General features: G+C 42.7%; 1 protein-coding gene across 5 annotated transcripts in view; it reads right to left on the reverse strand.

Annotated features, from left to right (window-relative positions):
* BCAT1 (branched chain amino acid transaminase 1) overlaps window positions 1-16,581 on the reverse strand; it is a 99,825-nt gene that overhangs the window by 60,274 nt on the left and 22,970 nt on the right. Inside the window, exons 1-2 of one of the 5 annotated variants that reach the window (XM_034646546.1) lie at window positions 7,550-8,135; window positions 6,402-6,473 (exon numbers count right to left, since the gene is read on the reverse strand). The exons of 1 other annotated variant lie outside the window; for it this stretch is intronic. In XM_034646546.1, the coding sequence (XP_034502437.1) occupies window positions 6,402-6,473; window positions 7,550-7,768 (291 nt within the window). In that variant the 5' untranslated portion in view covers window positions 7,769-8,135. Of the gene's footprint in view, window positions 1-6,401; window positions 6,474-6,546; window positions 6,978-7,549; window positions 8,136-16,581 lie in introns of those variants that run through there. 3 more of the 5 variants (XM_034646545.1, XM_011219783.3, XM_011219782.3) reach the window with 3 other exon arrangements.

The raw sequence follows: 16,581 nt of genomic DNA on the forward strand, positions 1-16,581 counted from the left end.
AGACTTGAATGAAGGCAGATGGCAGTCCGTGTAGCTATCTAGAGGCAAAGTATTTGAGTCAGAGGAAGCAAGGGCCCAGCGCCTGGGATGGGAATAGACTTGGCATGTTCAAGGAACTGGAAAGGCTCAGTGTGGCAGGAATTCAGGAAACGTGGGGGAAATGGAATGGCATAAGAGGTCACAGAGGCACTGTGGCTGCTGGACAGGGGAAAGTGATGGACCAAGAGAACAAGTTACTTCACACTACACTGACCAACATACCAATTCTCCGTGGGTTCTAGCTCTGTGCAATTAAGAGCGTGCACCGTCTGGGGCTCCTGGGTGGCTCAGTCGAGTGTTTGACTCTGGATTTTGGCTCAGGTCATAATCTCAGGCCCTACAATCAACCCCCACATTGGGAGTCTGCTTGAGGATTCTCTCTCTCCGTCTCCCTCCCCCCCCCCCCCAACTCGTACACACTTTCTCTCTTTCGTAAATGAATCTGTTAAAAAAAAAAAAAAAAAGACCGTACCCCATCTCCCTTATTTCCCGGGCTGCTAGCAATTACAATAACCCCAGCTTACCCCTTTACTCCAGGCAATTTGAAGTAGCCATCAGGGATAATAGTAGAGACATGGCCACTATGCTTTAATTTCTTAATTTTTTAAAAGTATGAAGGAGCAAAGCAGGAAGGGGGCAGAAGATGGTTTGACGGAGGTAATATACACGAATCTGGGTAACACTGAGCTTTTTCCTTGAGCCTCTACATTTCCTCTTTTGCATCAGGGATCCTCAGCTCTGGCTATGAACTGGATTTAACTATGAAGCTTTTTAAAAACACTAAATCACACTCCATTCCAGAACTGAACCAGAATCTCAGAGGGAATAGGGCAGGGGAGTGGTTGGTTGGTTGTTCAAAGTTACCCAAGTGATTCTAACCGGGCACTCAAGGCTCAGAACAATACCCACTATCTCCCTTGAAGATTTCAGCAACCAGAAGAACAATGGTTTCCAACACTGGCTGCCAAATTGGTTCACCTGGGAAGTGTTTTTGTTTTTTTAGGAAATACCACTGTCCATGCTGTACCCAAGATGCACAAAAACTCAGGAAAAAAAAAAAAAAAAAGAAACTCAGGTGTGGGACTTCACATCAACTTTCACTGAAGGCTCTCCAGGAGATTCCAAGGCACTAGAAGGGCTGAGAACCACTTAAGAGATTCAAGTCTCATTTGTGAATTCTTATCAAAAGCCATACATTATTCCATAATCAAAGGACCTTGGTTACCTCAAACTGAACGTATCTAAAATAGAGAATATATTTCCTTTAAAACTTGATCCCTACTTCTCATATCATACTACATTCTACTTCTTTACTTCTTACTCCTTAATTCATCTAAGAGGAATGCATGTTTATTTTAAAATTCTACTGTAAAGGGAAGAAAAATGAAAAGTATAAAATTCCCAACTTTCAAAAAATAAATAGATCAATAACAGTCCCAACTAGTCCCCTGACCACCACACTCCCACTTCCCAGACATGACCTCCATTAACAAATTCATTGTGCATGTTTTCCTTTATTTGCTTTACATCTTCATTACTTCAAAGATAACTTACCATTCTTAACAACATTCTCCCAGCCCTCAGTTTCCCCTATCAATAACCGAGACACCCGTACTTTCACAAATCTCTGTAATAAGTCTGATTCCTCAATTTCTACTACCCCCTCAGTAGCAACCATCCTGTATCTCTTCCCTATCATCTCTCTGAACATAATCACATGCTTGATCATAATGTTCAATGTCCACGAATAGCTAAATGGCTATAGATAAGTCCAAATATTTTAGCTGTAAAGTCAAGTACCCCAAGTATGGCCCTAACGTCTTTTTTTCAATTCTACCTCTCACTAACGTCCTGCACTAACCTTTTACTTATCACCTAGCAATGCATTCAGCTGCAAGTAAGTCAAACACACAAGTAGGAGTTGTTTTCTCACGTTAACTCTGGAGAAACCAGGCCTGGCATAGCCCATAATCTCAAGGCCCTGTGATTTTCTTAGCCTTCTCCTCAGGGTCAAAAGAAAGCACACTACAGCTGTAGCTTCAGCTTTAATGAGGTCATCAAGGTCTAAAGATAGGAGAGGAGGATAACAGCAGAGAAGTCTGTTCCCTCTGATTTCAAGAGCAACATTTTCCCAGGAATTTCCGTATGCCTTATTGGTCAGAAGGGTGTCACACTGATCTATCTAACTGCAAAGGAGGCTAGCAGGGCAGGTCAGAGAACTGCAAACAGAATCCGTCAACAAGGAACATGGGTGGGCTGCATTGGGGGTACACAGTGACCCAGTGCCTGAACACTGACCAGCTCTTAAGCATTGTCTACATGCCTCTGTCTAACATGGAAGGACTAAAACGTGGCTACAGATGCCTTCCCATCCTCACCGCTTTCTTCTTCCCCATCATTTCCTCCGCCTGTAACACGGGACACATGGTGCAACCAGTTTATCCCAACTCCTTTCTTCCTGGAGGAGGAGGTGTGGAAACTGTAGCACCCCATCTGGCCCAGCAGTCTGGTGGTATCCTCAGTTTTTCAAACTGCCTAGCAGTTGCTCGTACAACATCTCTATTCAGACATCCCAGCCCCCAAAATGTTTGGTTTGGCTCTATAAAATCTTTTAATTAATTTGAACAATTGGAAAAGGGAGTCATTTCTTTGGATTATGCTGAACTCTGATTTAGCACAGTAACTGTGATACACATCAAATATGGGCTAATAATTCTGTTCTAAATTTCACTAAACATGGATTGATCTTCATAATCAATAAAAATTTTAATTAAAATTATTTTATAAATTAAAAATTTTATAAAAACTGTAGTTTTTATAAAAATCATGTGTACTTGTTGTAGTTCATAAAAGACCGTTTTGTTACTACAAATCCTTAACTAATTTTAAGAATGATCATGGCCCAGTATATAATTTTTACTTTTCTACTCTCTCCTTAAAATATCTCCAGGACCACCCACAGTGATCCACTCCTGTGAGATCAAGTTAGTTAATGGCAAAGATATAGAACAAGGTGTTTTTATGCTGGACTTAGTGCTCTTGTAATTATAACTTGGTACTACTAGTTAAGTTTCTGGAACTGAATACAAATGATTAAATTAACAGGTATTCTATTTTAGTAAACCACTACATCCTTTTGTAAAATGTGATTTATTAATGACAGGGATAGCAACCCTCTTTCTAATTTGTAAATAAGGACTGCCCTACATGCAGTTTTCAAATACACAATCGAGTGCCTTCAGAATTTGATCAAGAAGTCTAATTTCCTTCATTTAAAACAATTTCTGGGGCTCCTGGGTGACTTGGTTAAATGTCTGACTCTTGATTTCATCTCAGGTCATGATTTCGGGATCGTGAGATGGAGCCCGGGCTCCATGCTGAGTGTGGAGCCTGCTTAAGATTTTCTCTCCCCCTCTCTCTCTGCCCACCTGGCAACTCCCACCCCCAACGTGCATGCACTCTGTCTCTCTCAAAAAAAAAAAAAAATTCTGCAAATCTGGATACTAAAACTAACAGCTTTTAACCTGAGCTCCAAGAGAAATTACCTAAGACTACTAAATCAAAGCAATTAGTACAACAAATGAAACTCAAAAGTAACCAATATCAGCTGAAGGTTTGTGACTGGTTTTGAGTAGATGTGAAATCTAGTCCTAAGGGGAAAAAAATCTTTGGCATAAAAGAAACAAATTTTGCAAACAGTTTTTATCACTGTTTAGAAACCATTTCCTTTCCAAAGATGGATAAAAATAACAGTATTTGTAAAATGATACTTTCTCCTGCATAATTAAGCTGTCTCCTTCCGATGTTCCACGTTCTCTGATGACTTCAAAGTCGGGATGTTTCATGCTTGTGGAAGAATTTGGAAGGCCACAATGACTGGATTGTGAAATGACAAGAAATATTGACAAAAACAAAGCATATTAAAAACAACAACTTCCTAACTCAAAATTCATGCTTGGGTAACCATCTGCTCTGAAACGGGGAAGCCCGGAGCAGGCTAATGCAACCTGGTTGCACCTGAGGGCTGTATCCGCCAGCATTCAGGCCCCGTCTCTTGTTTACCACTTGACATCGCATCCTACTTCTCTGCATTGGACATAATACTTAAATGTTTAAAAGCTATCTCTGCATTACAAGTGTATCAGAAAATGCATAACTTTGTTCTACAATAAGTGCATTTTTCTTACTCTATTTGAAAATCCTTAGGTGCTATGTTCATTATCTTTTAGAGATGTTCTTTTAAAATCTAATAGAGGGGTGCCTGGGTGGCTCCGTAGGTTGAGCGGCCAACTCTTGGTTTTGACTCAGGTCATGATATCAGGGTCCTAGGATTGAGCCCTGCATGGGGCGGGGGGGGGGTCTGCTTGTGGATTCTCTCTCCCAGTTCATTCTGCCCCTCATCCAGCTCCCTTGCTCGCTCTCAAGTAAATAAATAAATTTTTAAAAAATCAAATCTAATAGAAAGGTATGAAGAAGAGAATTACAGATTTGGAGTGTCACATTCTGTGGAGATCTATAAAGCGGGGGAAAGTGGAAGAAACAGACAGCTAATCTCTTTGAAACAAGGAAGGCTCTCGAGTCCATAGAAAGATTCTGTACGGTTCCCCAGTAATAAGGCATCTCATTTTTGGGCCTTGTTGGGAAACTGCATCCTCACTTTAAAATGACTGCATCAAAATGGGGGAGAGGATGCAATATGAAAACTACCCATGAGAAACTCAAGAGGCAATTTAAAAATACAAATGGAGTAAATAAAGAAAAAAAACTTTGCTTTTTGTCAAAAGCAAAAATGGTCCTATAAAACCCATCATTTCCCCCAAATTATCAATTTCATTTTTCATTTGCCTCATTACATATGCACTGTGAATACAACCACCATTACATGTTTTTATATGTAAATACAAGTGTAGAATGTCAGTACACCCCCCTTTAACTCAAACCTAATATACAGAAATCTAAATTCAACAGATTATTTATACTATGAATTAATTTTTTGAAAGATTTATTTATTTGAGAGAGAGAGAGCGCGCACGGGGAGGGGCAGAGGAAGAGGGAGGAAGAAACTCCAGCAGACACCTCACTGAGCTCTAGCCCGAAGCAGGGCTCAATCCGCGCCCCCCCAACCTTGAGATCATGACCCAGAGGTGAAACCAAGAGTTGGACGCTCATCTGACTGTGCCGCCCCAACATTATGAATTAATTTTAACTTTGTAAAAATTCCCTATGTTTAAAAATACAAAGACCTTTTGGGGAAAAAATCACATTTGTCTATATACCCTTTGAGGAATATACCTATTGTATATAAAATAACCCTGAGAGTTTATCAAATAGTCCACTTTATCTCATTCTTTCTAGAATCCATATCTCAATATCTAAGTCCCCAGAACATATCAGAATTTAGTCTTCATAGACTAGGTGAGCAGATTAGATCAGCTACAAGGCTATATAGAGGATATTATCTTTAAAGGACCCAGGAATATTATGGGCAAATAAAATTCAAAAACTTATTCTAGTAAGGAAATTACTATATTCTAATTTATTTATTTTTTTAATCCTGAGAGCAGAGACCTTATCTTGAAATTATCTTCAGATTTCCAATGTCTACCACATAGTAAGAGCTGGGTGTGTGGGAAATTGATGAGTCAAGTTTCCACTCCCTCTCTGAACCCTGCCAGGACGTGAGATCATTAGGACACTCTGTGCTATGGATGACAATTGACAGTGACTGAAATAGGAGAGTAGAGCGAGACATAAAGAGAAGCAAAACCCTCCATGGCTGGTGGGAAGCAGTGGGGTGGGGAGGAGATAATGATTCATAGAGAAAATAATAATACACCTTATATTTGCATTTTTATGATTTTCAAAGTGCTTTTACAAAATTCTTTCTCATTTACTCCTCATTAGTTGCCTGGGAAGTTATGAGATCTAATATATAAACCCCATAATTCAGAGAGAAAGTAAGGAAACACAACACATTGACTGTAAAATGTTAGGTGTTGCTTTAAAGAGAAAAACTGTAAGTGTAACTTCTTCCACTAGTGAAAGGTTATACTTATTTATACAATCAGATAAACCTCTAGGTGAATATTTACAAATTAATTATTTCCAAGAAAAAATTATGATTCATGAAATGAATTAAACAATTAACTTCCAGGTAGTTTTATATGTAAAGACATTACTGCTCCCCAAATGATTCCCTGCCACTCCCACCCGCCCCCCCCCCTCAAGAATGGAATTTAAAATGTATGGCAGCATATCCAAATTACTGTATAACCCACACGGTGAAAACCGCCCAAATCTCAACAAGAAATGGATTTATTCAGTTGACTGCTATTTCACTTAACCTCTGGCAAATAACTCACCTTGAAAGTCCCCACCACCTCCTTTGATCCCGCTTCTCCGGTACATTCTGGGGAGCATCCGTTATTGCAGTCCTTAAAGAAGAATTAAATTCATTAAGTAAAACCAGGTGGGTTACTGCGGCCTGGGGTAATCAGTATCACTCACCATCATGCCGGGGGCTCGGCTCAGGTACCCAAGCAAACAGGAACAGGAGAGTCACGAGCCCAGGCACCAGCCCCAAAGGAGAGCGTCCTGGGAGTGTTGTCCTTCACTTTCTACCCTTCCAGACCACGCAGCTGTTTTCGTCCTCCACCGCTGGCTTAGGGCAGACTGGTTAAATTCCAGGGTTGCCCTACAGAGCCAGGGTTCACCAGCAAAGAACAAGAAGGTAATTGTCCCCCGTATATCCGAGTAGAATAGTCTAGACTAGGGTTTTAAGCCATTTATAGAGAAATCTCCTGAGCGCGCTCAGCCTCGTGGTCTTGTCAATCACTGGTGCACAATAGCAAGACTGGAAAGGGATGAGGACGAGAATGAACCATTTTCTCCAAGGGCAGGGTCCTGCAATGCAGGCGCATCGACACCAAACCTCACAGGTTAAGGACAAAACCTCAGGGAATTACGGAGTAATTTAAAAGATACTTAAGGACACAATGGAAGTGGGACGAATTGGGAAAAGGTGCAGACCTTAAAAAAAAAAATAAAAAAGCCTGATCTGCTAAATAGCTACGTGCGAGAGGGGGGGAAATGGGGGAATCCAGGGAGGCAGAAGCCTGCGGTCAAAATATTTTGGGGTGGCGAAAGCACGCAGGATGTGGCTGTCAGTTCCGGCAGCCCAGAAATTCCGCTTCCCCCTCCTCCCCCAAAGCGGCTTCTATGGCGACCCTCACGTTCCCGGTGGCTGTCCGCGCCGCGCTCCGGAGCGGGTCACCGCCTGGGCGCTAGACCTGGCCGGCAGGGACCTCTCCAAAGAGGAGTTCGCTGGCGGGAGGTCTAGATTTCTGTTAGGGTTGGGGAGAGAGGAAACGCCTGGGTGGAGACGGAGAGGTGAAGTGCGGCAAAGCAGGATGGTGCAGAAAACGCCAGCAATGCGCCCGACCAGGCCGGCTGGCTTCGGAGACCCGGGGTCCAATCCGCCCCCCTTCCACAAACGCCCGGGTTCGGGTACCTGGCGGGCGAGGGCCGCAGCGGCGCGGGTCGGGCTGGCCATGGGAAGGCTCCCGGAGCGCGGGGCTGCGGAGAGCGGCGGCGGCACGCAGAGCGCGGCTGGACGCGAGAGCGGGCGGCGCGGCCAAGCCCCGGCGCACTGACTGCGCGGCGCGGGCTGCCACCGCCGGGGGCCCGGCGCCAGGGCTAGGCGCAGGGAACGACGCAGTCCCTCCAGCATCCCTGGAGGAGGAGCCTCCACCAGTCTGGTCCTTCTCTCTCTTCAATGGGTAAAACCAAAGCCCTCGTCCCCGCCACCTGGTCCCGGGCTGGGGCGCGAGAGTGCGCGCCGCAAGCGAGCGCCTTTCCAAACGCAGGTACTTCGGGAGCATCCTTATTTACCAAACAACCCTGGGTAAATGGCCCGGAAACGCCCCTCGGCCAAGGCGAAGGCAACCTCCGGGAAATTAATTTACATTAGGGGAGACTTTCCTTGGACGCACCGACTAAGGGCAGTTTCAACCCCCGAGTTTGTAGCCCAGGATTGGCAGTTGTGCACTGGCTCTCATCTGCCACCGACCCCCACGCGCAAACTGATGAGGAAAGACGTGAATCTGGGTTTTCGATTTCTTTGCGCCACGCACTCGAGTCGGATTTGTTGCGGGATGTTGCAGGGCTACCAGGCTCACATCTCCTAAGAGCACCCTCTGCCCAGAGACCTCAATGCTACTTAGATCCACCCACCCATTCAGGGTTTTCAGGCAAAACAGACTGTCAAGAGCTCCCAATCGAAATGACCGTTTTCTGATGTAAGCCCGTGAAAGCAATATTTAGAAAGAGAGCTGATAAAGCGACCTTTGAAAGGGAAAAGGGAGCTACTGCCTCCTCTGCGCTCTCTCAGGGCAACGTCAGCCTAAGTTAGGAGCTTTTCTGGGCTTTAAAATTAATAGGAAGTGGTGACTTGGGCTGATTTGTTCTTGGAAAGGGGGAGGGCCATTTATTCTGGGTAAGAGCGGTTAAATCTGGTCTGGTTTTAAAATTATTTCATACAGACTTAAAGACTATATAGTTCTAATCTTATCAACTCAGAAAACATTCCTTTCTCCCTTCCTCCCTTCCTTTCATAAAAGGCACAGAAAAACCTCTTATGCTTGGGGTGGAGTCCAAAGCTTCGAAGACCATACAGCCCGGGCAGGTCACAGGTCCCTGGAAACCAGTCTATTTGAGGAAATTTAAAATCAAATAAAAAAAAAACCAAAAACACTACAGACTAAGTAAACTCTAGGGCTGCCATTTTCCAACCTTGTCCCCATGCCTAAAAATAAGAAACCCTCAGTTGAAGAATTAACAATTTATTTGCATTCAAAAGCTTGGTTTAACTGACTACACCAGACATGCATTAAAGGCCTGTTATTGTTTTAAAGGTAGATACTATACAGCTCCAATTTTCTTGCTATTTTAAATGTTACTTGTAAATCCTTGCTTTTCAGTCAAGAAACCATATATAATACAAGAATGAGGTTATTAAAGAATTACCACAGTGCCACTTACACCTCTCATCTCTTCAGAGTCAAACTTTGTCCAGGTGTCATCTGTATTAACAGCTTCTATTTCTTCCCACTTCAAGTGGCTGAAGTTTGACTCCTGTCCAATTATTCCACCTGAACAAGGTTCCTAATAGCCTTCATTTTGTTCAGCCCAATGGTGGTGTTTCCTGTGCATTTTCATGGCTGACCCTATATGGTGATGGCTCTCAAATATATGTTTTTTTCAGTCCACCTCTCTCCTGAGCAGTAAGTACTTACGGCCAAAAATCTGTCTAAAGTATTTATTGTGTATGTAACATCTGCAAAGGCGAAGACACTGGTGACACTGAGCTAGGTGCTGAGGATGCAATGTGGGCACACCTCCATCCCATTATCACACATTGCCTTTAGCCATATAGAAAAATGTTACCTGTGTTAAAAAGCATCAACTAATCCTACAATTGTAAAACTGCAAAAATAACGCGTGCTACCTGTGTTTTACCAGCCTCCAAAAATGGAATGTATCCCGCTCCGAAACGTCTGGAAAGGCTTTCCAGCTAGGGATCCTTCACTAGAGACCTGGAGGATAAAAAATATTCACTACAAGGGATGACAAACATCTGGGATGAAAGTGAATTCCCGGAAAGGACATCTCTGAGAAGGGAAGGAATGTGGTGCTTACAGGAGACAAAAGAGAGTCCGGGCTGGAGTGGAGACAAGCAGAGGGTGCTTGGCCAGGGTGAGACTGGGAGCATTGGCAGAGAGCCAACCAGGTGTAGTGCCTTATAAAGAGAGTTAAAGGATAATTTCCCTGATAAAGGTAAAAGTATGACTGTCATATACATATAAAATGAACTTGTATTATAGTCTATAGTCTTGTATTAACTCCTATAATGAAGTTACCAGGCAGATGTTAAACCTTGTTGGAGGAACAGACACATTTCCGGGTCAGAAACGGTGACATGAATTTGCAATGGACATAAAACTGGTTTCGCCCACAACTGGGAAGCTAAATTAACTGAACCCTGACTTTCAGAATTTATTTCATGTGTATTGACAACAATTGTTTCGCCTTCCTATCAGTTATCTGTAGAGTAATTCAAAAACAATGAAACAACATAAAAGCATAATGAAAAAATGGATGGGAATCCTAAGAACAAGAAAGGGTAGGTTAGGTGGGGAGTGAGGGTGGAGGCTGAAAGGATTGAAGGTGCACTCTGGCTGCAGTTTGAAGATTGGAGAAGGGTCTGGGTGGAGGGAAATGGATTTATGAGAAAGCTATTACAGAACCCTCATAAATGATGGTCCTATTAATAAGGTGGACTTGGCAGGTGGCAGGTGATCCAGATGAAGAGAAGCAGCCAGATTTCAGCAATCTTTAGACAGAATGGACAAGAGAAGGAACAGGGAGAGACAAGTGCCAAGGAGGGGTCCTTCAATTCTGGCTTGCGCTTCTGGTTGGCAATATTCGCTAAGAAAAATGGAACACTGAAAGATGATGTGGTTTCAGGGGACAAACAGGAGCCTGGTTTGGGGCATATTGACTTTTGGGCCATCTCTGAGACTGGGTGTTAGAGATACGCCTGTCTGAAGCTCAAATGAGAGGTCTGGCTTAGAAGTCAACTTTGATGAGTCCCTGGCATGGAGGTGGTAACTGAAGCTATGGGTGTCAGTGACAGTGTCACATCTGTGCCTCTGTAAATGGGACAATAGCAACACTTCATGTTTGCCAATTGGGATGGAGTACCATAACATATGTATCGAATGAAAATTATTTAGAGTATTGTCTGGTAAATGTTAATACCTCAGTAAATGAAAGTAATGATCATTTATCCCAGTTGGCATTTTCTTAAAGGGCCAGACAGTAAATATTTTAGCCTTTAGGGCCATGTGGGCTTTGCCACAATTACTCAGATCTGTCAATGTATTTCAAAGCAGCCATGGATAGTATGTAAAAGAATGTGCATGGCTGAGTTCCCATAAAATTGTATTTATAAAAGTAAGACAGAGCAGATTTGGCCGGTCGGTTGCAGACCCTACTCAACGCAGAAACCTAACTAGAAACCTAAAGGTTGTCCTTCAAACACAACCAAGTGATCATCGATGTCTATACATCCTAACTCCAAATATCCTGACAGTCGCCATTTCTCCAGACATATTTCTGCCATCCTAGTACCGAACAGCTTAGAAGTAGCCTCCCCATCTTCAGCTTTGCTTCCTTTTAAACCATCCTTAGCATGCAGAAAAATCCTCTCCATAGGCACATCTGAACATATCCCTTCTTGGCTAAAAAATCCTCAAAGTTTTACATCACCCTTATGACAAAATATTTTAGCAAGCTCTCCCACCCGTCTCAAATTCTGATTCCTGCCCCAACTAACTCCCTGGCTCACCTTTTGCTACTCTCCCTCTCTCCAGCCACACATTTAACTGTTTCAGTCCTTCGCATCAGGCTTCTCACAGCTGACCATCTGCCTGAAACACCCCCCTGCCACTGGATGGTTGTTTCATCCTTCCTTTCTCAGTTTATGTGGCACTTTGTCCTCGGGGAGGCACCCCTGAACCCTATCAAGGCTACCAAGAGCTCCTCTATTTATTTCCATAGAATTTTTTCCACTTCAAAATAACTGTCATACTTTAATTATTTGATTAACATTGCTCTAATTTTTATGATGGTAAGTTAGGCCTATTTGTCCACCTAGCAGTCTACCCTCACTTAATGCCAGGCACACAGTTCAGATTTATCTGTTAAACTGTAGCTCTCAAATTTTTAAAAAGTATATATTTAATATGCTTTGGAATTTCCACTGAGAACATTTACAATATAACAGACTAAAAATGTCCTCAGAGCCCACCCTACCCCTATATCTAGGCTTCCTTCTCCACTGAAAGGCTCTCCCTCACCCTAAATCTTTCTCTTTCCTTTTCTTCTGTTCTCTTCCTTCTGCTATTCCTTCTTTTCCCTTAACTGGCTGTAACACGGGTTTTCAATGTATTCTGTTAAGGAATTAGACCAGTGCTTTCTAACAGAACTTTTTACAATGATGAAAATGTTCTCTACCTGCACTAAGCCACGTGTGGCTACTGAGCATTGAAACATGGTTAATGTGACTAAGGAACTGAATTTTTAATTTTGCTTAATTAATTTTCATTTATATTTTAATAGCCAATGTGGCTCTGGTCTCAGTGCAGATTTGAGCATTGTCATATATTTGGTCTTAGTGGAGGGTTGGTACCCTGGCTCTATCACTTACCAGCTCTATGACCTTTGGCAAATAACCTATTTTGAGTCTCACATTTAAAATCAGAGTAATAAGGCAGTGATCAGATTCAGCTAAAGATATGTAAAATGGACTCAGCAGTACTTAGCTTCTTGGTATTGCTCAATAAATGTTAGCTATTGTTATAATTCTATTTTATAATTTTAAAAAAATCATGATTTTTCTTCACTTATAGGTAGCCCTTTGGGTATATTAATGATCAGGACAATATTATATGGGGGAAAACCTTAAAAATATCTATCTAGACTTTCAAGCCTCCCCCCCAAAAAGATTTACTTATTTTAGAGAGAGAGAGAGCGCATGCGCCCATGGTCGGGGTGGGTGGGGAGAGGGAGAGAGAAATTCAAGCAGAGCCCACACTGAGTGCAGAGCCCCATGCAAGGCTCAATCTCATGACCCTGAGATAACGACCTAAGCTAAAACCAAGAGTGAAAGCTCAACTGGCTGAGCCACCCAGGTGCCCCAATTGCTTTTTTTTTTTTTTAAATAAGTTTTAAAAGGCTCAGTTCGGTTCATCAAACAAACTGCATCACTATTATTTACATGTTTCTGCTTGCCGTTGGGAAGGCACAGATGGAAGAGGCACAGCTTTACCTGCCCTGAGAAAGCCCCTTCTCATGTCTCTGGAAAGGTGAACCAGAAAGAAATCTTGACAAAAGAATTAGTTGGGCTTATTTAATGCCAAGCCCCTTTCACCAAGTAAAATGAATACATTTTCATAGTATGCCTATAGTTACTGTACCTGTTTCCCAGGGCTGTTGTAACAAAGTACCATAAACTGGCTAGCTTAAAACCACAGACACAGGGGCACCTGAGTGGCTCAGCTGGTTAAGTATCAGACTCCTGATTTCAGCTGTGGTCATGATCTCATGGGTCATAATCTCATGGGTTGCAAGATCGAGCCCCAAAATAGGCTCCATGTTCAGTGCGGAATCTGCTTTCCCTCTCCCTCTGTCCCCCCACCACTAAATAAATAAATTAATATTTAAAACACACACACACACACACACACACACACACAGACACTTACTGTCTTGCAGTTCTAGAGGCTAGGCATTCCTTTAAAACCTACGCTGGGAAATCCTTCTCTGCCCCTCCTCCAACTTCTGTTAACCCCAGGTGTTGCTTGGCCCATAGCTCCAGCACCTCAGTCTCTGAGGGGAGATTACAGGTGTCTCTATTTCCCTCTTCTCATAAGGACAAATCATACTGGATTCAGGGCCCCTCCTAATTCAGTTTCACCTCATTCTAACTTGACTCCATATGCAAAAACCCTATTTTCAAATAAGATCACATTCACAGGTACTGGAGTTTAGGATTTCAATATATCTTTTTGGGGGACTCAATTCAACCCATAACAGTTAACTAACTATATTTTAAATTTAATGATATGACATCTTTAATGTCATGTTTCCTACTTTGAACAATAATTTTTCTTTACCAGTAAAATGAACTGAATTACAAAAAAAAAAAAAAAATGACCTTCACACAATGTTCCAGTAGGACTTTACGATTTTATGGGACCAGATTCTTATTAAAATTTACTGTCTACGAGGAAGCAATCACAAAAGCATAAAAGCATAGCTCTAGATGTTTCCCTTCCCTTTCTCACCCCACTCAGTAAGTCACCAATTAACACTGAGACTTCTGCCTGCACATTTCTCCTCCTGCTTCTCTCCTTCCTTGATGGTCCTCACCTGATGACAGTCGCCCTGGTGGTCCCCTTGGCCCCATCCTTGATCTTCCACCTTCTCCTCTATCTGATATATCCTCCATGCTGTCATCAGAGTGCTTGCTCTGAAAAGCTTTTTCCAAACCAGTCACTCCCCAACTCAAAACCATAATAATATCTGCTAATGATCCAGCCAGTTATGATATTCTGGGCACTCTGGGTACACATTTTCTTATCCAATACTCAAAAGTGACCCCACCCCATCCCATAGATTCTATTTTCTCAATTTTCAGAGAGGTCAGATAAATTTCCCAAGATGAAACAGCTCTAGGTCAAGTCAGTGCAGCCACAAGGTATATGATCTTACCTATAATTCTGAGTTATTCCAATAGTCCAAAGTTTATGATTATATACTCCATAGGGAAAAAATTTAGCATTTGTGGCAGACTGTATTTTTCAAAGATGGCCATAATATTATCTTCCATTTTATATGCTCTTCTGCCCAACCCCATCACGAGGTGGTTTATGTTCCCCACCCTTTTGCAACTGGGTAGGCCCTGTGACTGTTTTGACCAACAGAATATGGCACAAATGTAGAAGTAACACTGTTCCATTTTTAGGGGCATCCTTTAATTGGCCTGGCAGCTTCTGCTCCTTCCTCTTGGAAGGCATTTGGGTCTCCCCCATTTGGAACCCAGACACCATGCTGTGAAAAGCCCAAACCCCGTGGAGAGGCCATGTGCAGGCTCACTAGCCAACAACCCAGATGAGCCCCCAGCCACCATCCAGCATCCACGGCGAGCCATGAGTGTCTGTCTTGAACATCCAGCCCCACAGAGCTTTCAGAAGACTGACTGAACCACATAAGAAACCTCAGGTTAAAACTACCTTGTTGAGGGGCACCTGGGTGGCACAGCGGTTAAGCATCTGCCTTCGGCTCAGGGCGTGATCCCGGCATTATGGGATCGAGCCCCACATCAGGCTCCTCTGCTATGAGCCTGCTTCTTCCTCTCCCACTCCCCCTGCTTGTGTTCCCCCTCTCGCTGGCTGTCTCTATCTCTGTCAAATAAAAAAAAAAATTAAAAAAAAAAAAAACTTAAAAAAAAAAAAAAAACTACCTTGTTGAGCCCAGACACCCGACAGATCATGAGAGATAACAGTACGTTGCTGTTTTAAGCCACGAAGCTTTGGGTTGGCTGGTTAGACAGCAACGTTAAGCAAAGCAGCATACAAGCCTAACATGTTTGCTTAGTTATTTATGAAAATAACCGAATACGTACTAAGTCATACAAATAGGAGTGAAAAAGATGACCTAATCATGAAATAATTCATATTTTAAAATGTTCCTTCTGAATTACGGTTGTTTTCTTCTACCATCCTTGGCTAAAGGCCCGCAAGACCCAAGTAATCATTAATGACAGTAGATATAAATCCCTTTTAAACAGTCTTCTTGATGATACCAAAATTCTGTGGCCTACTGCTTGTCAGTTCTGATTTAAATCATTAATATTTTTATCTTGGAACATGGATAATGGGAAACTTGTAATAAAAACTGAAAAAATATTAGCTGTCTTATTTTTGTTAGATCCTTGTTTTTATGTTACCGGTATTTTCTTTATTCTGATTTTATGCTTTTAATTTTTTGTTTGTGTTTGTTTTGTTTGCAGAAATCTTTTATGGCCAGTCGTCCCTTTTGCGAGGATTACCAAGTAACACTGGCTGGTGTAATCTGTAAAGCTTCTTAACCGAGCTCACATAAATTGCCACCATCACAGCCTGCTGAAAGAGGGCAAATGCAGAAGGCCGCACAGGTGGCCCCGTGGAGCGGTGACGCTGCCCTGCCTCTCCCCGAGGACTTTTTATGACAGCGTGATCATCTGATGCACAGCCTACGCAGAGAGTGCCCATGTCAACCCATGCGCGTTCAGTACAGGTAACTTTTCCAACCTACTAAAACACACACATGATCAGTGCTTCTGACACCCCAGTGTTCTCTGTTCACCACAGCCTGGGTGCACACACTCCACTTTGAAACCACTGGGCTCGAAGTGCACACTCCTGAGCTCAGTCTGTGTGTGGGGTTCTGCACGTTCCAGAGATGCCCGTCAGGACTCTTTCTTCATCTCTCCCTTCCTGACCTTCCCCTCACCCTCCTTTGCACTTCCCATTTTTCCTTTGTACACAGAAGAAATCCTCAGCGTGGCAAATCGCTGGGTCATCTTGCAGTACCCTAAAGAGAAGTGACAGATGGACAGAGAGGAACAGACAACCTGAAGATTCCAGACAGAATCTAGACTAGAAATATCATTTCATGTCTGGACATAAGTAAGCTCGTAATTTTGCTGTTTACCAAAACAGAATCACATTTAATTATCAACTCTGAGAGGGAGAAATTAATCCTAATTAAATGAGGCTGGTTTTTTAAAATCCAGAGTATTATATCCTGGATTGCTTTAGAGAACATTTTGTTTTACTCCAGTACATAAGGAGATGTTGTGCTGGTAAGAGTCCAGGTTAATCTACTTGGAGGAAATTCACAACAAAAAGAAAAGGCACTGGGCTAAACCCAGATGTA

Source organism: Ailuropoda melanoleuca, chromosome 16, assembly GCF_002007445.2.
Source record: "Ailuropoda melanoleuca isolate Jingjing chromosome 16, ASM200744v2, whole genome shotgun sequence".
In the NCBI taxonomy this organism is placed as follows: domain Eukaryota; kingdom Metazoa; phylum Chordata; class Mammalia; order Carnivora; family Ursidae; genus Ailuropoda; species Ailuropoda melanoleuca.